At 36.4% G+C, this 23,171-nt stretch overlaps 1 protein-coding gene across 1 annotated transcript; it reads left to right on the forward strand.

Moving 5' to 3' along the window:
- Window positions 1–13,421: 13,421 nt before the first annotated feature.
- Window positions 13,422–22,754, forward strand: LOC113473161 (testin-like). Its single transcript, XM_026832899.1, has 5 exons — window positions 13,422–13,436; window positions 19,714–20,022; window positions 21,036–21,124; window positions 22,012–22,111; window positions 22,572–22,754. The coding sequence occupies exons 1-5, from the start codon at window positions 13,422–13,424 to the stop codon at window positions 22,752–22,754; spliced, it is 696 nt and encodes a 231-aa protein (XP_026688700.1).
- The last annotated feature ends 417 nt before the right edge of the window (window positions 22,755–23,171 follow it).

The following is a 23,171-nucleotide window of genomic DNA, read 5'->3' on the forward strand; positions in this document are numbered from 1 at the left end:
TAAAAACAAGCAGGGTCCGTCCCTCCGGGAATTTTCAGCCCGTAGTGATTAGAAAAGAAAATCAGTACCTATGTACCTACCTAATTTGTTTAATATTCAGTTTATTATTATTATTCTTGATTTGATTTTTTGACTTTACTTTCATGTAATGATTTAAAATCAAGACTAGAGCCCGTTCTCCCTTTATTCCTTTTAATGTTTCCTAATCGCATTGAGTTCATACGTCGTCGCGACAAATTTCAAGATCAGAGCTCATTTGTGTGAGAAAATGTGAAAAAATCCCAAAAAACCAGTTTTTTTTGGCTTTATGGTTTTCTGGACAAAATTTGCACCACCACTTTCGTGTTCCTGGTAAAAAGACCTTTAATTTGATATATATGTAGGTCGACCAGGTTTGGATAAGTCCTTCTATGGGGACAGACACACAGACGACACCGAAGGGAATACAATAGCCCGTCCACTATACCTTTTTTTACTATCGTAATAATAAAGGAAGGACGGGCTAAAAAGGGTTTTTTTCTCGGAACGGCTGCCTTTCTCCTATCCTGTCCTCGCTTCAAATTGCGGGACGATGGGATCTCTTTTGTTATAGTTCACTCTATTAAACCTACAAAAAAGGTCGTAAAAAATGGCCTGAACAGGACCTTGCCTGTTCGATACTCTTGGTGGGTAAGCGATGAAATGAAACAGCAGCTACATACCTATATACGTATTAGACTTTACAAGCCGTGTGAGATTTTGTGGTGAGAAGAGACACAATAGTCCCCAAATTATGTGCCAGATCAACACAGCACACTAGAGAGTAACTAACCCTTATTAGTTTAGTCAACTGAACTCGCTCATTAAAAGGACCTCTATGTGTGTGATATGCCTCATCGGATTCAAAATTTAATTAGTAAAATGTCTTTATGTGTTGAACATGTTTGTAGAGGCTCATTTATTCATTTGGTAAACAACAGATAACAGAATTCATTTGATAACAGATTTACAAAGGTGCCTTTGCCAAAATCTGAATTCTAAGAAATCAAAATCTGACTACTGGGAGTTCAGGTAAACAAAACAGATAATATATTATGAACTTTGTTTATGTAAATTTGTAAATGCTTTGATTTAAAACTTCAAACTTACTTAACTTATTTTCCGTGTCCGGAAATACCAATATCAACGTCAATTATTGCGCCAGTGTGTTGCAGTCTTGATTGCGGTTTCATTGGCTGCTATTAGGTCTTGTTGTGCTAACCTGAAGAAGTGGAACATATCAGAGGAAGACACATGCTCATGTGGGGTTTTACAAGATATGGCCCACTTAAACAGCGCGCAGACTGATCATACACTTCCAACACTTCCATCACTTCAGACATTTCCGACAAATTTTGTATTTTGCTTCCTATGTTAAGTAATGGTAGTATGTCGGAAGTGTTGGAAACGTCTGATACGGGTAGGTGTGCGGACTACCATTATCTAACATAGGAAGCAAAATACAAAATTTGTCGGAAATGTCTCAAGTGTATGATCAGTCTGCGCGCTGCTTTACTGGTCTGTCCTGATCTCCTGATCTTGAGAACCAACTTGCTTCCTTCGTTCTCTCATAACTTTCAATGTTGCATTTGTCTTTCTCGAATCCAATAAATATTTAATCCCACTTCTCCTCTGTCCTATAATAATCATGAAGCTCTTATAGGACAATCTCAGAGTATTGTAAATTTGTAAATGCTTTGATTTAAAACTTCAAACTTACTTAACTTATTTTCCGTATCCGGAAATACCAATATCAACGTCAATTATTGCGCCAGTGTGTTGCAGTCTTGATTGCGGTTTCATTAACTGCTATTAGGTCTTGTTGTGTTAACCTGAAGAAGTGGAACATATCAGAGGAACACACATGCTCATGTGGTGTTTTACAATATATGTATGGCCCACTTACTGGTCTGTCCTGATCTTGAGAACCAACTTGCTTCCTTCGTTCTCTCATAACTTTCAATGTTGCATTCGTCTTTCTCGAATCCAATAAATATTTAATCCCACTCCTCCTCTGTCCTATAATAATCATGAAGCTCTTATAGGACAATCTCAGAGTATTGCAACATAATGGCGGAAAGGACTAGCAGATGATTTTCTACATTCAAAGCACGTTTCTAGTTGCAACACTCCTCTTTTGTCTCGGGTGTTCCTCTCTGTCTCCAACGTCATTTCCGACATCAATTTCCTTCAGGGGTTTCGGAGAGAGAGGAAATAGGTGAAAGCCTAACAAGGATCTTCTCTCCCTCCCTTTGCCTACCTTCCTTTTTGTACATGATTGAGACAAAAGGTTCATGCCCGATGATGAAATTACTCATTTTTTATTGCAATTGTCTCGAGGTAAGCTGTTGTATTTATTTCAACATTTTCAGATTTTCATCTTTGAGGAAATTTCCTCGGAGATTTTTCCATCAGACTCAAAAGCTTATAATATACGAGAGGGAGACTTCTAATATCCCAATACATATGAAAGCTTAGGGAACCAGCAGCAAAAGATCCCTAATACATATTAAAGCTTAGAGAAGAACCCCATGGAAGAATGGAAAATACCAAAACATAAATATGGATTAGGCGCTCGCTCCTGCTCTCACTTGACGTGCCGTATTCAGTGGAAGATAGACAGAGAGAGAGAGAGAGAGAGAGAGCGGATGGGCAGCATTTCAACACTCTTCCATCTCCTCCTCCTCTTCTTCTCATCCTCAGTATTGTGGTCTCTGACTCCCGTTGCATAAATTTACATTTCTATACCAAAGCATGAAAAGGTAGAAAAGTCAATAGCTGCTAGATATACAGGGTGACCGAGGGAACTGTACCCACTGGTCTCTCTGGAATCCAGGCAACTATCCATCAATGTGAACGACATTGGAAAAAAAAATCGGCTGATTTCGTCATTCCTTGCCTTCTTATAATAGAATGAGGAAAGAAAAAAGGAAGTTTACTTAAATGCTAAGCCATACATGGTTGTTACAAATGACGTTCCCCACTTAAAACACCTCCATAAATTTTTGGACTTGATTGGACTCGAACCACCAACTTCCAGACCCGAAGTCCACTAAACTACTGAGTTTGTGAACATAATTGCAGGACCAACTATTTCAATTTCTTAGCAAGTTTACTTTGAAGTAGGGTTTCTTGAAAATAAAAAGCGTTGAGCCTTAAAACGAACATTCAAGGTCGCTAAGCCTCAAAAACTTAAAATATTGTTTGTTTAAGAGCCTCCTAATTCGATGGATAAACAAGGAGTTATAAACTACCTAGGTACAGATCTTCAGACTTTTATAATTTTTAAGCTAAATCAGGAGTTCTCAACATTTTGAAGGACTAGTACCACGTGGCCACATGCCATATTTGTTGTCGTTTGAAGCACTACCACCACTATTTTTCAGTCGAGAACTAGAAATGTGTAAACAGTGTGTGAGTTATAACAAAGAGCTGTTGTTTTCACTCTTTTCAGTGGACTACTCTGTCAACGATTCAAATCCTAAAACGTCCAACTCAATCTTCAACTCCCTATAAAGCCGAGTTACCAGAGGGGTGGCATGCTATTCTTACGTGGCTCACGCGTCTGTGGAAAATTATTTGTGCGATTTTTATCTTTTGCCCACTTAAAACACCTCCATAAATTTTTGGACTTGATTGGACACGAACCACCAACTTCCAGACCCGAAGTCCACTAAACTACTGAGTTTGTTAATTGCAGTACCAACTATTTTACTTTGAAGTAGGGTTTCTTGAAAATAAAAAGCGTTGAGCCTTAAAACGAACATTCAAGGTCGCTAAGCCTTAAAAACTTAAAATATTGTTTGTTTAAGAGCCTCCTAATTCGATGGATAAACAAGGAGTTATAAACTACCTAGGTACATATCTTCAGACTTTTATAATTTTTAAGCTAAATCAGGAGTTCTCAACATTTTGAAGGACTAGTACCACGTGGCCACATGCCATATTTGTTGTCGTTTGGAGCTCTACCACCACTATTTTTCAGTCGAGAACTAGAAATTTGTAAACAGTGAGTGAGTTATAACAAAGAGCTGTTGTTTTCACTCTTTTCAGTGGATTACACTCTGTCAACGATTCAAATCCTAAAACGTCCAACTCAATCTTCAACTCCCTATAAAGGTATAAAGCCGAGTTACCAGAGGGGTGGCATGCTATTCTTACGTGGCTCACGCGTCTGTGGAAAATTATTTGTGCGATTTTTATCTTTTAACCCTATTGCAAAAAAAGAAAAAAAGATCTAGAGAAAGGTCGTGTGCTCAATGCTTCATTTGATCTCACCCTGTTCTTATCTAATGTGTAGACGTAGACAAACATAGGGTCATGGGAAACGGACATACCGGAGCATCAATACATATACATAATCTTCTGTACCTATACATGTATAGAAATATGTACACGGAGTATAGTTATAATATGAATATGAACAAACCTAATATACTAGTCGTTTCACAGAAAAAATCCTGGTTGCTATCTCTAACAAACATGAAAATATGAGAAAGGGACACACCACATATCGTGGAACATCAATTAGTTATGGCTAAAGAATTGTAAATATCTTCGATAACTGGGGTGACTGCATTGGGTACATGATAAAATAAATTGTGCCACCTGTGTTCAAACATAGTCTAACGGATGTCGATCGACGTCGATCCACATAAATTCACATCGATCGACGGCCGTCGACTATGTGTGGACACACATTAATACAAAAATTCAAAGATTTTGAATTAAAAATTAGGACCTCCAGGTGTGTTCATTAGTACGAGTGTTTTGCCGATAATTCAAGCTGATAGCTAAATGAAAGCTCTGTGCTGATGGCAATCATTGCTTGTTTTACGCTTATGATCTTGAATTTATTCCATCGTTTGTTTTCAAGTGGATCCTTGGATGAAAACAATAAAATTATCGCTCCCCTCCTGGAATGCTCAGGATTACGTGACCAAAATAAAAATGGAGGAAGCCATCATAAAAAATAATTATTATTATCTTCTTTTATTTTTCTAGTGGATCCTTGGATGAAAACAATAAAATTATTGCTCCCCTCCTGGAATGCTCAGGATTACGTGACCAAAATAAAAATGGAGGAAGCCATCATAAAAAATTATTATTATTATCTTCTTTTACTACATTGGTCCAACTGTCTGATAAGGATAACAGAGTGTTGCGATTGGTAGAAGTAATTGAATACTGTACTTAGTAGAAGATTATCTATTTTTATTTTTGTCATCTTCATTATTATTATTGTTTTATTTCATATTTCAGTAGAGTCATCTTCCACGGTTGGTTTACCCACCAAACCGAGGATGAACAATGTCCCTAGAGCTAGGTGGAGGTGGGCTTGAATTGGTGCTGAGCATTTTTTATTTCAGGATAAAAAGTTGCAATTCGATTGCTACATTGATCTTCTTGTTGTCTTTTGCAGTAGATATTATTTTACCAGGTCTTGGAGGAAAAGGAAAAATAACTTGGTCACGTCGATTTTACAACTTTTTTTTTAAGACAGTGGGAACTGTAACTGCTAAGGTCTTACCGTCCCGAAATCGAAAATGGAAGGAAGACAGGATAGGAGAAAGCCTTTTTAAGACAGTGGGAACTGTAACTGCTAAGGTCTTACCGTCCCGAAATCGAAAATGGAAGGAAGACAGGATAGGAGAAAGAACAAACATTATCCCATCAGGATAAAATCCGCGGCCTAGCACTTACAAGGCAGACGCGCTACCAACCAACCTAACTAGGCTGGCTTACAACAACATTACATAGTAGTTTCCGATCATAAATTAATGAGGGAAAAGATACATACATACATATGAAGTCTTGCAAAGTTCCAAGACGAAAGGGAAAACATTTCTTGAATCTCTGGATACTTGGAAACTCCTGAGCCTTGAAGTACGGCCACAATATGTGTTCCCATAAGCCTTTGCCTTTAAAAATACATACTTTATCTTAAACGACTTAAACGAAATGACTTGTACACTGACCATCTCAAGCGTACGAAAACACTTCAAATACAGGGTGTGTTTTTGTCTGGCATCTTGAAAGTAGGAAGTTTTTAGGCGATTGTGATGTTAAAAGCTCAAAAAATAGCTTATTTCAATATCTAGAATTTCAACATTTGGAACGCATTTTTATATACAATTAATGCATTTCCAATGTCGTCACTTGAATGCACCATATGTACTCGAATCTATGTACCTACTTCTAGAGAGTAACGTGCTCATATGTTCATGTCCATCCATTTATTTAATCATCCTGTATAATTTAAAATATAAAAAAGACCAACATAATTATGTTTGTATTCTCGATTGTAAAGAGTATACCGGTAAATATTGGGAAGTAGCTACTGAAAGCACTACACCGGTCATTTACTCATATTATTTTGAAATAAAGGATCTCCATACCTCCTGCCAAACAGTCAGGAGGTATGGAGATCCTTTACAGGAACAGGATTTATTTCTTCAGCAATTTTATTTACACATGAATAAATGAGTTCTCCTAAAAGTTTACTCCATAGTTTTTTGACTTATAAAAAGATTTAGATTTTAAATGATTATAATTTAAGTAGGTACTTACAAAAATTCTGTAGTGACTCAAATTTTGACGTTCATAACCGCTCATTCTTTTATTTGCCCGTGTTTTCACGAGGGAGAGCCGAGTACAATATTCAAATGAATATAACATTCGTTCTGTCGTTTATTTACACAATTTCGATAACTCCAACCTTACCCTTCACCGCGCTGCCGTCTTCCATTGAACTCAACTTACTCTGTTCTATTCTGCAAAATGAACTTGTAAGGTTTGACAAAAAAGAGTTCCCAGTTTTATATTTTAATATTTGTTCTCCATTGAAATTGGGTTATGTACAAAACGGAGTATCCCTTTACTGTTTGACAAAAATATAGTGATAGAATGATGTAACGACAATGTAACAAGAACCATGGCTAATTCCATTGAAATTGGGCTATGTACAAAACGGAGTATCCCTTTACTGTTTGACAAAAATATAGCGATAGAATGATGTAACGACAATGTAACAAGAACCATGGCTAAACTACACCACAGGGAATGAAACGAGCCATCATAAAATGAGAACACAAACATAAGTTTGATGTGTCATGAAATTTCCTCTGATCTGCTTGTCCTAAGCTCAGGCATGGAAACACTTTTCTGAACGATGTGATGTGAACTACTAAAATATCCACACCGCGGGTCGAACTCATTAAAATTTAGTTTCGCACCTAGGACTCTCATAAGAGTGTTAAAATTTAACACCATGTTTATTTCTTCAAGTAGACAGACTCGTAGGTACTTATTCGTTGGAAAATTTGGACAGCTATCGGTTGTTAAGAATCACTATTAGGGGTTGATTTCAATAAAATGTAAGGACAGTAAGGTCCAGTCACTATACGAGTAAACTATAGATCCAGCGAAAATAATACCAGTCTGTTCCCAGAACCATTAACGACTATTCTAGTACCTATCATTTCTACTGGATTTTTTTATGTACCTACCTAATCTACTCGATCTTTCTTTTTCTATCTCCTCCTCCTCCTCCTTTCCATCTCCCTCCCCATCTCTCTCTCCCTTGTCCCTTTTATATTTTACGTTTTATATCTGTAACCGAAATCTTTTTTTTATGTACATAAGTTTAGGTTGCCCCTTTTTCTGTTCTCCGGATATTTTTGCGTACCCAAAAGTTTTTGTGTTATACAAAAAAAAGTACAGCATTGTTTGATACTTACATGTTACATGCAAACCCTTTTAAACCGAAAATCGTAATGACGAAGCTAGAATGAACTTATTGGATTTGAATTTGAATAAAATATAACGTGCAGCACATAGGTATGTTGATTATGTATAGGAGAATACACTTTGTGTTCAGTAAAATGAGATTTCATGGATTTTGCTGTTTGTTTAGAAAGTTTATCTACAACCTCCTCCTCCCTTTCCCCCTCCTCCTTCTCCTCTGTAACCCTAGTTTGACTAGCAAAAAAGACAACATTTGCTTAGTAAATCTCACAATTCTTGTAGACGTCTTCAAGCATCCACGTTTAATTTATAATTACATATATGTACATGTATATATAATTTAAGTCAACACGAAAATTATTTCAAGACAAAGAGGAATTCTAACAGACAAGAAATCATTGTAATAATATATACTGTACAAGTACATATCTCTTGAAGTCATTATTATAAGACGAACTATAACTATTATCTGAGATAACTACATTCATAGGTATAGGTAAGTTCCTAGGTATGATAAATAAATAGTTGGATACAAATGACAAATGTGCCCTTGACAAGTTTGCGAAAAATGTAGAGAACCATTAATATAATTGCCAAGGAAAAACAATAGGGCTCCTAGGCTATGTTAACATTTTCTATTTTTCATATCCAATATTAGGACGAAAAATAGCTCATGATGAGGAACTCCCAAAGTTTTTTTCCTCGAAAAAGTTCTCGCAATATATCTACATAATTATGCTCCCCATATTTGTTGGACAAGGAGCTTTACGAGGATTAAAGAATTGTATTTGGACTTTGCGAAAGAAAAATAGCCAAGGAGGAGATTAAAGAATAAAGTGGACTTAAAAGAAAAAGAAGAGAGCGAGAGAGAAACCAAGGGACAAGGGAGGGGAGAGAAAGAAAGAAATAGATGACAAAATAAATATGGGATAATAATAATAAACTGAATATTGAACAAATTAGGTAGGTACCTATGTACAAATTAGGTAGGTACATAGGTACCTACCTAATTTGTACCTACCTAAAAAATTCCCGGAGGGACCGGCCCAGCTTGTTTTTCATATCACTACCTACCTACCTACCTACCTACCTACTTCTGTAGTGACTCAAATTTTGACGTTCATAACCCTTCATTCTTTTATTTGCACGTGTTTTCACGAGGGAGAGCCGAGTACAATATTCAAATGAATATAACATTCGTTCTGTCGTTTATTTACACAATTTCGATAACTCCACTCTCTAAAGAAAGGGTGAGTTATTTTGTAGATAGGTGTCCGTCTTTCCTAGATATAGCTAGATTCGACGAAAAAATACGTAAGGTAGTGCAAATTTATTTTGTACAGATGGTGATTTGAAGCCCCTCAAAACGTGTTCCACTCAAGATAGCACGGAAGGAAATAGAAACAAAAACACAGGACAGGAAATGGTTTCTGTTTTTGTACTCGCACTTGAGCTCACACATATATTTTCTGAAGATGATTTGAACCCCCTCACCCCACTCAGAACCCTTCTTCTACCTCCCACTCAAAATGAAACTCTAGGTAACCCCTCTCTCTCTCACCTCCCGCCCAAGGTGTGTTTGTGAGTCTTTATTAGATTAGAGGTGAAGGGAGAACTATAGAAATGGCAACATCAAGTGTGGAATGAAACTTTTAACCCTGTGTTGTACATATGTTGAACTCAAGGCTCTAAGTTCCAAGTGGAGGAACATCTAATGTTGTTTTGGAAAATCAAAACTGAATCAAAGAAAATCAAAAATAAATCATACTCCTAGAAAATTTCAAAGATCTTTGCTTGGAACTTGAGATTCAAAGAGACATCGTACTACATACTGCTTGATCAATATGGGCAAGTATAAATAAATATGTACATCTACATCTCCACATAAGGTTTATGAGGTAGGGACATAAAACTTGAAGTCAAAACACTTGAGAAAATGGCTCAATATGTTCCTTACAACCTGAAAGTGTTAATTCTGGGACCAATTTCTATTTAAGTCGATAGATGTATCAAATGTAGTGGAAATAAGTCGGGCTTGTGACTGAGACTAGTTTAGTATAAAAGTCAGGTGCCGCTTTTATATCCGACGAATTTTTACTTTTTTTTATCATATAAAAAAGGAAAAATCTCTTCTTCAATTGTCTTTGTTCAACTCTTTCCTCTATTGGCTGAGTTGAGTTAGATTGGATTTTGTTTGTTTGCTGAAACAAACCCTTTATTTTATTTTGTTCGTCTGCCTATAGAACACTACTCGTATAACACGTTTTATTTTTCTTCTACAAATGATAAACATTGTAGTTTTATCCAACCCATTAAAATTTGCAAGACTACCATACTGAGATTAAAAAAAAGTGTTTGAAGATCGATATTTCGCCCAAGTTATAACAAAAAAAGCTGAAAAGGTACAAAATGAAATGGGCAAGTTTTGAATAACATTTCCTTTCATTCAAAATATTTTTGTAAGTACCTACTTAAATTATAATCATTTAAAATCTAAATCTTTTTATAAGTCAAAAAACTATGGAGTAAACTTTTAGGAGAACTCATTTATTAAAAGAAAAAAAAAGTGTTTGAAGATCGATTTTTCGCCCAAGTGCTAACAAAAAAAGCTGAAAAGGTACAAAATGAAATGGGCAAGTTTTGAATAACATTTCCTTTCATTCAAAATTTTTTTGTTACCTACTTAAATTATAATCATTTAAAATCTAAATCTTTTTATAAGTCAAAAAACTATGGAGTAAACTTTTAGGAGAACTCATTTATTTAGTCAAACTAGGGTTACAGAGGAGAAGGAGGAGGGGGAAAGGGAGGAGGAGGTTGTAGATAAACTTTCTAAACAAACAGCAAAATCCATGAAATCTCATTTTACTGAACACAAAGTGTATTCTCCTATACATAATCAACATACCTATGTGCTGCACGTTATATTTTATTCAAATTCAAATCCAATAAGTTCATTACCTTACGTATTTTTTCGTCGAATCTAGCTGTTTCTAGGAAAGACGGACACCTATCTACAAAATAACTCACCCTTTCTTTAGAGAGAAAAAAAAACTGAAGATTTGGACCGATTCCGATACTTTCTTATTAGTTATTACCAAGGAAGTTCAAATGCCATATTGCCATGGCGCGATACTATTTTGCTATATTTTAGCAAAATTTGGGAAAATGCCATAAAAAGCCCAAAAAGGCTTATTTTTCCCTGAAAAATGCCATAAAAAAAGCCTAAAAAGACTTGCATTTTTTGCTTATTTTGCCATATTTTAAGAACAAAGAAAAAAAGAACCGTACTTAAATAGTGGTTATTCATTTGGGAAAACATTTAGCATGAAAGGTTAATTCCTATGTAAAAAGTCCTCAAAAATTCAAATCTGAAGTCAAAACAGCGAAAAATTATTTTAAAAGGTTGAAAATTCAATTTTTATTTGACGGTCCAAGGAAAAATGTAAAATAGTTGCCTCTGATTCTTAAAAAAAATTGCTTATTTTGCCATGTTTTCAACAAATAAATGCCATATTTTCGCAAAATAAGTGCCATATTGCATATTGCCATGTTTTTTAGTGCCATATTTTAGAAAAATAAGTGCTATATTTTGAACTTCTCTGGTTATTACATTGTATAATAGATTCCAAGATTATAGAAAGTAAAAAACCTCTATGTATAAGGTAAAAAAATAGTTGCCTCTGATTCCTAAAAGAAATTGCTTATTTTGCCATGTTTTCAACAAATAAATGCCATATTTTCGCAAAATAAGTGCCATATTGCCATGTTTTTTTAGTGCCATATTTTGGAAAAATAAGTGTTATATTTTGAACTTCTCTGGTTATTACATTGTATAATAGATTCCAAGATTATAGAAAGTAAAAAACCTCTATGTATAAGGAAAAAAAAAAAAAAAAAATCAGAAAAAGCGCATTACTGATAGAAAAAACAAACTGTACAACAGAAATATGTTTTCAGGTGTTTGTGTATTTCAAAAGTTGTTCTATTTCGTTCCACTGTATTGTATTTACTGACGATAGTATTATCCATGTAAGTAGTTATCATTCAACTGAAAGATAGAGTACAAGAGTGCATTCTCTTGCTTACATGTAGTGTTAACCTAAGATCTCCGCCATTAGCTCACACCTCACCTTTCATAGAAACTTCTAACATTAAGAATAGATTTGCTTCGTACTAACCTTTTTACCATTAAGAATGAATTTGCTGTTTTCTGTACTCGCACGATAAGAGAGGAAAGACCATCTTCTCAATTGTACATCTGGCGACTCACAGGTTTTATTTCCTACTATAAAAAAGAGGGCAAAAAAAATCCAAGTTTTACAGCACGAGTATTTTAATAAAAGTAAAAAAAAAAAAATCAGTAATATTCCCTTTTCTTTCGCTTTCGTATGTTTAAGGTTCCAGATGGTCGTAAATATATCCAGGAGCAAGTTTACTGAAAGTTTCATACTTTACGAATAATTGTGATTTACTCATCGTACTTCGCACAAACCATCATCATTTATTTAAAGGTAAGTTTTTTTCTTCCACGAGCACTATACTATTCTTCTGGTAATTTATGAATGCTTGTTTTTTAATGTTGATGCATGAGTTCTTAAATTTACCTACTATATTAAATTTATTACCTATATTATACCCAGGTAGGTATCTATTTCGAAAACAAACCTATCTCATCTGTTGAAATACTCGTAGAAACGACGCTCCATAGCACAGGCTAGACTTTCTTGCGGCTTTAATACAGTCAGGTGAGTACAAACTTACGTATCTTTATATTCTTTACGTAGTTTTTCCCATCAAAAACAATTTCCTTTTTGGTTTACGAGCTGTTATAAATTTACTTTTGGAAGTTTTATGGCGCAGGAAAACGCTATAAAAATGAGTCTATTTCGTTCTTGATATTAGGACGGGTCAAACAGACCCTCCACAAAAGCCGAAACATAAAAAGGTTACTACGAGTATAGAATAGATTAAACTACATAGTGAATGGTTTAGGATTTTTATGATTCTCCATTTTTATCGAATCTCCTAAACTCACATATCGTGATTTGATCTCTGGTCAAAGGTATCAGCTACTTAACGTGATATATTAAATTGCAGTGTCTACACAAAATAAACTATTTATTACAGGTTATGACTATAAACAAATTAAGTACATGAGCTTGTCAAGGAAATTTGATTTTGGGTAGGAAAAAGTTTTACATTATTTTGTGTCTGTGATGGTTGAGAATGAGGAAGCATAACAGGATTAACAGGATATTGGATAAGTAATTTCCTGTCACTTTCTGTTATAAATAAAACAATTTATTTCAAAGGCTCTCCAAAATGTTCACGGTCCTTTGCTCTTATAGTTACCTATATTTTACAGGGTTAAAATTCACCTAAACATAGCAGAAATCCGGGGTGCCTATAAATAAGCCAAGGGTAAATCAGGCATCTCCACTAATCCCTGGTGTGACGCATATTGCATAATCAAATAGTTACACGGCGTTCATACAAATTGTAACAGAGCCGAGTTTCGTGGTATTGGAATTTCCTGTACGAGTATAATAAAAGTTATTAAAATAAATTACCTAATCTAATTATTAATACCTTCCTACCTACAATGTTGAATTTTTGAAAATTCAACACTGGTTGGTGTAGGTATTTCCATAGCAATGACCGTCGAGAGTGTGAGATTTTTCATGATCTTCATGTCCTGAGGGTAGTTACATTGGTAGGCAGTGTAGGCACGAGTGATTAATATGTATTTATGAATTTTATGAGTACCTACCTACCTACTTTAAATATTGACGCTTGTTAGTCCGTCCTTTCTTTATTATTACAATAGTAATAAAAAGGTATAAGGGACGGACTATTGTATTCGCTTCGGTGTCGTCTGTCTGTCCCCATAGAAGGACTTGTCCAAACCTGGTCGACCTATGTATCAAATTAAAGGTCTTTTTACCGGGAACACGAAAATGGTGGTGCAAATTTTGTCCAGAAAACCATAAAGCCAAAAAAAAAATTTTCACATATTCTCACACAAATGAGCTATAAACTCAAAGCGAGAAAGTTTTAGATAACACTTCAGTCGTTATTTTAAGACCGGTTTTAGCGTCACCTGTGTTGAGCTACGCCGAGCAAGGCCAATAAATGGATGGGTGACTTAAACATTATATTGGGAATAAAGGGAGAACGGGCTCTAGTCTTGATTTTAAATCATTACATGAAAGTAAAATCAAAAAATCAAATCAAGAATAATAATAAACTGAATATTAAACAAATTAGGTAGGTACATAGGTACTGATTTTCTCTAATCACGATCGTATAAACTACGAGCTGAAAAATTCCCGGAGGGACGGGCCCAGCTTGTTAATGTATGAATAAAAGTTAAAACCAATAATTATTTAGGTTCCTTCCCGAAGGGAAAATAACCAGAATCAGTTATGATAATTCATTACAACTACAATCTAATCTAACCCAACCCAACATTAAATAATCTCATGGTGTAAAAATATAACAAGTGCTTTATTCAGACTGCCAGCTAAGAACAAGTTGTCCCGTCATGCCAACAGTGGTGTAGTCCTTACGAAGAGCATCACTGTAGTACTACAGTGATGTAGTACTAGACCTGCACAACTAACGCACTGACTGTGAAGAGGATGGTGTTGCCCGTCACATGTTCTCCTTATCTATCAGTGCACAGCTCATTTACTCGCTAAGTTTTCCACACACATAGCTCCCCAACATGTTTCTGCAAAATGAACTTGTAAGGTTTGACAAAAAAGAGTTCCCAGTTTTATATTTTAATATTTGTTCTCCATTGAAATTGGGTTATGTACAAAACGGAGTATCCCTTTACTGTTTGACAAAAATATAGTGATAGAATGATGTAACGACAATGTAACAAGAACCATGGCTAAACTACACCACAGGGAATGAAACGAGCCATCATAAAATGAGAACACAAACATAAGTTTGATGTGTCATGAAATTTCCTCTGATCTGCTTGTCCTAAGCTCAGGCATGGAAACACTTTTCTGAACGATGTGATGTGAACTACTAAAATATCCACACCGCGGGTCGAACTCATTAAAATTTAGTTTCGCACCTAGGAATCTCATAAGAGTGTTAAAATTTAACACCATGTTTATTTCTTCAAGTAGACAGACTCGTAGGTACTTATTCGTTGGAAAATTTGGACAGCTATCGGTTGTTAAGAATCACTATTAGGGGTTGATTTCAATAAAATGTAAGGACAGTAAGGTCCACTCACTATACGAGTAAACTATAGATCCAGCAAAAATAATACCAGTCTGCAGTCTGTTCCCAGAACCATTAACGACTATTCTAGTACCTATCATTTCTACTGGATTTTTTTATGTACCTACCTAATCTACTCGATCTTTCTTTTTCTATCTCCTCCTCCTCCTCCTTTCCATCTCCCTCCCCATCTCTCTCTCCCTTGTCCCTTTTATATTTTACGTTTTAAATCTGTAACCGAAATCTTTTTTTTTATGTACATAAGTTTAGGTTGCCCCTTTTTCTGTTCTCCGGATATTTTTGCGTACCCAAAAGTTTTTGTGTTTTACAAAAAAAAAAGTACAGCATTGTTTGATACTTACATGTTACATGCAAACCCTTTTAAACCGAAAAATCGTAATGACGAAGCTAGATTGAACTTATTGGATTTGAATTTGAATAAAATATAACGTGCAGCACATAGGTATGTTGATTATGTATAGGAGAATACACTTTGTGTTCTGATAAATGAGATTTCATGGATTTTGCTGTTTGTTTAGAAAGTTTATCTACAACCTCCTCCTCCTCCTCCCTTTCCCCCTCCTCCTTCTCCTCTGTAACCCTAGTTTGACTTGCAAAAAAGACAACATTTGCTTAGTAAATCTCACAATTCTTGTAGACGTCTTCAAGCATCCACGTTTAATTTATAATTACATATATGTACATGTATATATAATTTAAGTCAACACGAAAATTATTTCAAGACAAAGAGGAATTCTAACAGACAAGAAATCATTGTAATAATATATACTGTACAAGTACATATCTCTTGAAGTCATTATTATAAGACAAACTATAACTATTATCTGAGATAACTACATTCATAGGTATAGGTAAGTTCCTAGGTATGATAAATAAATAGTTGGATACAAATGACAAATGTGCCCTTGACAAGTTTGCGAAAAATGTAGAGAACCATTAATATAATTGCCAAGGAAAAACAATAGGGCTCCTAGGCTATGTTAACATTTTCTATTTTTCATATCCAATATTAGGACGAAAAATAGCTCATGATGAGGAACTCCCAAAGTTTTTTTCCTCGAAAAAGTTCTCGCAATATATCTACATAATTATGCTCCCCATATTTGTTGGACAAGGAGCTTTACGAGGATTAAAGAATTGTATTTGGACTTTGCGAAAGAAAAATAGCCAAGGAGGAGATTAAAGAATAAAGTGGACTTAAAAGAAAAAGAAGAGAGCGAGAGAGAAACCAAGGGACAAGGGAGGGGAGAGAAAGAAAGAAATAGATGACAAAATAAATATGGGAAAAAGTGGGGGCTAACCCATCTTGTAGAAAAACAAAGATAAGTTCTAGGCATAAAAACGAAGGTCTTTCTAGAGATGAAATACAAGAACTATACACGCTATATGGTCGTATAGGCCCTTGTGAGTTGAAGAAGTTAGAGTTATGATACGTGAACAGCTTTAGTATATTTTGTTTGTATTGTTTTACAGGGTGACCTGGTCATTAGGAGCAAACAAATATTTGTATTTTCCAAATGCTACGTACTTAGCTCATTGCTCATATACCAATTAATGTACCTACCTATTATTTTCCCTCTGAATTCTAAATACATTGAGCTACATGTCTGATTACAAAATGTTTTCTCTTTAACGTTAAAGTTCCATCCCCCCCCATATCATCATTTCCTACTGTTTCTTGTCCACCCTGAAAGCTTACATCTCTTTATTGTACGTTATGATGGTGTGTAGTGGAGATGATGTTTTTGTTTGATGATTTATATGTTCACGCAAAGTGATAGCATGAATGATGCCAATGAAGATACAAACAAAAGAAGCAGAACATATTTCAACATCAGACAAGTTTATGTACTTTATTTTCCACATGGAGAAGTGAAGATAGAGAGATCTTAAGTATCTTTTCCCAGCTCAGTGCATATCACGTTTCACACTTGGATTATCAGTATCAGTCCCGGGTTCGATTCCAGGTCGAGTCGAAATTTCTTTGTCTCTGTGTTTGTATTCTGGGATGTATTCACCCACATGAAGACTGTCAGAGTAAATTCAAAGGACTGCATAGCTATAACTTTACTATACCTATCCCTAGTTACTTACTCATACCCAGTAACCCATTGTAAGACATGTTCGAAACACAGACCAAAACACGACTTTCCTAATTAACTTCTCAACGACAACTGATTTGTTTACAAATCAAATTGCTATGAGCTCGTTGTGAAATTACGCATCAGATACATATTTTTCGGACCCGATAGGTGGCGCCAGTTACCAGAAAAGTCCAGGGGACCAAGGTACAACGGGGGCCAAGGTACGACTAGACACCCTACCTTACTTTGTACTTGTGCTACGTGCTAAATGCTCTTGTTTCTGTTAGAAAAACCTATTGTTTTCATTTCACATCTCTTGAACATGATTCAAAAGTTTGTAATGTACTTCTGTGTGTATGTTTACATTGTATAACCAATGGTTTGCATTCTCTCTCTCTCTTCTCTGCCTGCCTCGGTGGTGTAGTGGTCAAAACGCTCGTCTTGTAAACAGGAGGGCGTGGGTTCAATCCCAGCCGAGTTATGGAATTTTATCCTCAATATAATTTGAGAATTTGACCACATAGAGAGATCGTAAGTATCTTTTCCCAGCTCAGTGCATATCACGTATCACACTTGGATTATCAGTATCAGTCCCGGGTTCGATTCCAGGTAGAATCGAAATTTCTTTGTCTCTGTGTTTGTATTCTGGGATGTATTCAGAGTAAATTCAAAGGACTGCATAGCTATAACTTTACTATACCTATCCCTAGTTACTTACTCATACCCAGTAACCCATTGTAAGACATTCTTTATTATTACTCTCCCCATACTCTCCCCAAAATAACGAGGGGCCAATATTTTTTTTGGTCTCTTAGTATGGGGGGGGCCGTGCAGACAATAATGGTTGGGACTACGGACTGAGTTCTGGCCTTCTTGGGTTTGATTCCCGGACTGAGTGGACTGTTTGGCTATTAAGACTCTGTAATCAGCCGGGGAGTCTGCCTGATCTGGGGGTTTAACTTGGGACTGGTTTCGGCTTCGTTCGTGGCCCCAACCATTAAGCAACTATATTTAGGTAGGCACTCCCTTACGGATATTATTTTGTATTTATCACTATTGTAATATTGTTCCTACTGTTAAAAATATAAATAAAATAATGCACTGTTTATACTAATACGAATAATACTAATTAGTTATTGATTGCTCCAATTTTCGCAATCTCAAAGGTAGCTCGTTCAGGTTTATTTTCTTTCATTACGAGTTCTTTGTTTTGTCACAAGGCTTTGATCATTTTGTCTTTGTATCATACCTAGTAGGTACTCGGTCATTTTCGAGTCAATTATTTAGACAGTCAAATATTGGGTTCGAAATACACAAATTTTGAAGAACAGAAGAGTGAATACAGGTTGTTTCTGTTGTCTGTGAGATTGAAGCATTGGATTTCAATTTTACTCCAAGTACTTCAACATTGCGGGGAAAGCTTCATCGTTTTTCGTGCTTTATGAACAGAAGTCCTTGGATACAGTCTGTATTAGCTTTAGTTGAACAAAAAATACCTTTCACGTGAAATATGACAAAATATGAAAAAACATTGCGGGGAAAGCTTCATCGTTTTTCGTGTTTTATGAACAGAAGTCCTTGGATACAGTCTGTATTAGCTTTAGTTGAACAAAAAATACCTTTCACGTGAAATATGACAAAATATGAAACAACATTGCGGGGAAAGCTTCATCGTTTTTCGTGTTTTATGAACAGAAGTCCTTGGATACAGTCTGTGTTAGCTTTAGTTGAACAAAAAATACCTTTCACGTGAAATATGACAAAATATGAAATGAAGAAATTGTGAAGTGACCCATGGCAAATGTCCAGCAAAACAATTTCCCCTGACGTATTAATATCAATATACTGCGTTCTCGAACGTAACAGATTAAAAGAAGTGAGTTTCAAATTTTAATTCAATCAGAATCAGTTTGCATTTAGCTTGTGTGTTTCTTCGTTGTGTGATAAACCTCTAAAAGTAAATCCGGTTTTGATGACGTGTGGTAAAACTCTTTGAAATTTTTTGGACCGTTAGGTCTCACTTTTTTGTACATAAACTTACTTTTGGACACTTTGTGGACACCCTGTAAAATACGGTACATTTTTTACATACGTATAGTATTTTCTCTTTCTTTTTTTCTCTCTCTCTTCTCTGCCTGCCTCGGTGGTGTAGTGGTCAAAACGCTCGTCTAGTAAACAGGAGGGCGTGGGTTCAATCCCAGCCGAGTTATGGAATTTTATCCTCAATATAATTTGAGAATTTGACCACAGTAATAGTAGTTTAAAATCTATCAAACCACTTGGAGAAACTGAACCTCTATGCAAATTTTACCGAAGCAGTTAACCCGGAAGAGCCTAGCATCGTCAACTGATACATTAGACGCATGTGGTCTGTGTCGTAGAATATTAACACTATTCTTTGCTTTTTTGTCTGCTAAAACACGTTGATTAATCACCATCAGTACACTTTAGTGTTATTATTTTTTTTTTCTTTTTTTAATAATTTATTAAGCAAGGTCTGTTGTAAACATTATGTATTGTACTATGTTAAACCCATAAAATACACGAGACCTTGTTTAGACTGCTGGGTTAAAGGGACTCTTTAGTTTCATTCGAGCAGGGTAAACAAGGTATATTCTACTCTATTCTTTTTGCTTCCTCTCCTCGCAGGAAAGTGTGCAAGAACTGCAAGTGCAAGAAAGAATCGCACGACGTACGCGAAGAAGATGACATTTCCGCCAAGTTCGAAATTCTGTTCGGCCTCTCCAAGTGCACGCCAAGTCAGGCGGTACTCGACCTTAAGTTGCGCTTCCCCGGGGATGATGAAGAGGGAGGAAGAGGTGTGCTTGGAGGAGCAGGACTTCCCAGCAGCTATCCGAAGAGGGAGTACAAGCTGGACTGGATCCCACCCAATGTGTCGTCGGAATTGGTAAGTAACTCAGGGCTGATTTGAGTTAAAACTCACTTCCTTTGTTATTGAGTTAAAAAGTACCTCGGTGCTATAGTGGTCAAGGCGCTCGCCTGGTAAACAGGAGGGCGTGGGTTCAATCCCAGCCGATGTATGGAATCCTCAATATAATTTGAAAATTTGACCACAGTAATAGTAGTAGCCTACTGCTGGAGTAAAGGGTAAACTCACTACCTTGTTATTGAGTTAAAACGTACCTCGGTGGTATAGTGGTCAAGGCGCTCGCCTGGTAAACAGGAGGGCGTGGGTTCAATCCCAGCCGATGTATGGAATCCTCAATATAATTTGAAAATTTGACCACAGTAATAGTAGTAGCCTACTGCTGGAGTAAAGGGACTTTTCAGTCCTATGCGAGCAGTATAAATAAGCACTATTATTACCTCAAAGCGCTAATTTGAATCAAAACTCACTAGCTCAAAGGGCTAATTGGTGAATTTAAGCCCACTAATTCAAAGGATAAATTTAGTGTAAAACCCAAAGGGCTAATTTGAATCAAAACTCACTAGCTCAAAGGGCTAATTGGTGAATTTAAGCCCACTAATTCAAAGGATAAATTTAGTTACTTAAAAGCCCACTGTCTGGAAGGGCTAATTGGCGAGTTAAAATCCACTAACTCAAAGGGCAAAACCCAAACCCACTGCCTAAAGGGACAAGGACTCTGATTGTTAAAGTTTTGTCTGTAAAACACTATTATTACCTCAAAAGGGGCTAATTGGTGAATTTAAGCCCACTAATTCAAAGCATAAATTTAGTTAAAACCCACTGTCTGGAAGGGCTAATTGGCTAGTTAAAATCCACTAACTCAAAGGGCAAAACCCAAACCCACTGCCTAAAGGGACAAGGACTCTGATTGTTAAAGTTTTGTCTGTAAAAACTTGGGGGGAAAAAGATGCCGACCTAGTTAGCTCGGAAGGTAGTATTTTCAACTTGACTAATATTTCATTTAATAAAATTCCATATTCTTCTTCCCCCAGGCGGCTGAATACATGCAACAGTTACCAGCAGGCAAACTCCCCATTAGTGGCAGTGATGGCGCCTTAAAGGTTCGCTCTCGGAACGGCTGGTTTTCTCCTATCCTGTCTTCCTGCTCTCTTCGATTTCGGGACGGTAACACCTTAGCAGTTTTAGCAGTTACAGTTCCCTCTATCAAACCCGTCTGTAAAAACTTGGGGGAAAAAGATGCCGACCTAGTTAGCTCGGAAGTTAGTATTTTCAACTTGACTAATATTTCATTTAATAAAGTTCCATATTCTTCTTCCCCCAGGCGGCTGAATACATGCAACAGTTACCAGTATATTACTATCAAAATATACATAGGTATAATAAATAGGTACATAGGTACATTACCTAGATGCTAGATGTGATCAAGGGGTCATGGGTCAAAACTTCAAAAGATCATGGAGAACCTGTATTTATACAGGTTGTACAAAACGAACCCTACCAAATATAAAAGTGCGATTTATGGGGTTATTATTATAATCACGCCGCCAATTTCTTATAGCCAAGGCCACAATCGGAGCTTGCCAGCCTAATTAGCTTGGAGGGTAGCGCGTCTGACTTGTAAGCGCTAGGTGGCGGGTTCGAGTCCCGCCCTGGGGGAACTTTATCCTAAGTAAACAGATAAGGTTCGTTCTCAGAACGGCTGGCTTTCTCCTATCCTATCCTTCTTCTCTCTTCGCTTTCGGGACGATAAGAGAGACCTGCGTTCTTTCAGTTCAAAATCTATCAAACCACTTGGGGAAGAAAAAAATAATAATATCTGAACCTCTCTGCGAAGTTTAAAACCAGTGAACTCATGAGAACCGAATTTTGTCTCGCGGTCTTTTTTACTCGGGTAGTCCATACCGAAAGTCCCGGGAACCATTTCTGGGAGCTGGGACGGAATTCGACCTCGTCCACTAACCCACACTTGAGAATATTAACACTTCTTTTTGCTTCCTCTCCTCGCAGGAAGGTGTGCAAGAACTGCAAGTGCAAGAAAGAATCGCACGACGTACGCGAAGAAGATGACATTTCCGCCAAGTTCGAAATTCTGTTCGGCCAGTTTTTTGCTCCATAAAATACACTTTTCGGATCATTGGAACTTTTGACGAGGAATTGATTGGTTCAACTTTCAAGACTGGTGTAGAAATTATTGTCCCGGGTAAGAAATCTTTCACAGCTATGTTTTCTGAAGTGTACCAATGTTCGAATTTCTTTTTATTTTACCATCTTATTTGATATTTTTTGGTTATTAATCATCAAAGCGTGAGTAATTAATGAATAATCGGTATCTACCTAGGTACTTTGTTTAATTCTTAGATTAAAAATGGCAAAAGTCAAGAGGAAGTCAAAAGCACATAGGAATGACTTTTTGACAGCTCAAATATCTTTAACAGAAACTGTTGAAGGCCTTTTCAAAAACGGTCTTTTTTCTTGAATTTGCCGAGTCTCGAACCTGTAACTCCTTAACTGTAAGTCGGACAGTCTTGAAAGTTGAACCAATTGATTTCTTGTCAAATCTCTCCAAGTGCACCCCTAGTCAGGCGGTACTCGACCTTAAGTTGCGCTTCCCCGGGGATGATGAAGAGGGAGGAAGAGGTGTGCTGGGCGGAGCAGGACTACCCAGTAGCTATCCGAAGAGGGAGTACAAGCTGGACTGGATCCCACCCAATGTGTCGTCGGAATTGGTAAGTAACTCAGGGCTGATTTGAGTTTTAGAAAGCCAGCTGTTCCGAGAACAAACCTCATCTCTTTTCAATAATCTGCCCCAGGTGGGTATCAAACCCATGACTTGGTGCTTAAAACGCAGTTGTGCTATGTTCCAAGCTAATTAGGCTGGATGAGTAAAGGATTCAAGACTTAATTCTGGGTCATGAGGTACATATAAATATTACTAATCAGGTTTTAATTAAGTACCTACACCGTAACAGAGCCTCATGTTTGTATTACTGTATGAAGGCACCATGGTGACTCATAGGAAACTACGTAGCTTGTCATCAGACAATCGACTACATAGGTATACAAGTATATTACCACTCAACAATATGAATGAGACCAGAGTTATTTTTGACCTTCTATGGAAGATGTTTTTTTTTTTTTTTTTTTTGTTCCAATTAACACTGGTAATG

Source organism: Diaphorina citri, unplaced genomic scaffold (genome assembly GCF_000475195.1).
Source record: "Diaphorina citri unplaced genomic scaffold, Diaci psyllid genome assembly version 1.1 scaffold83, whole genome shotgun sequence".
Lineage (NCBI taxonomy): Eukaryota > Metazoa > Arthropoda > Insecta > Hemiptera > Psyllidae > Diaphorina > Diaphorina citri.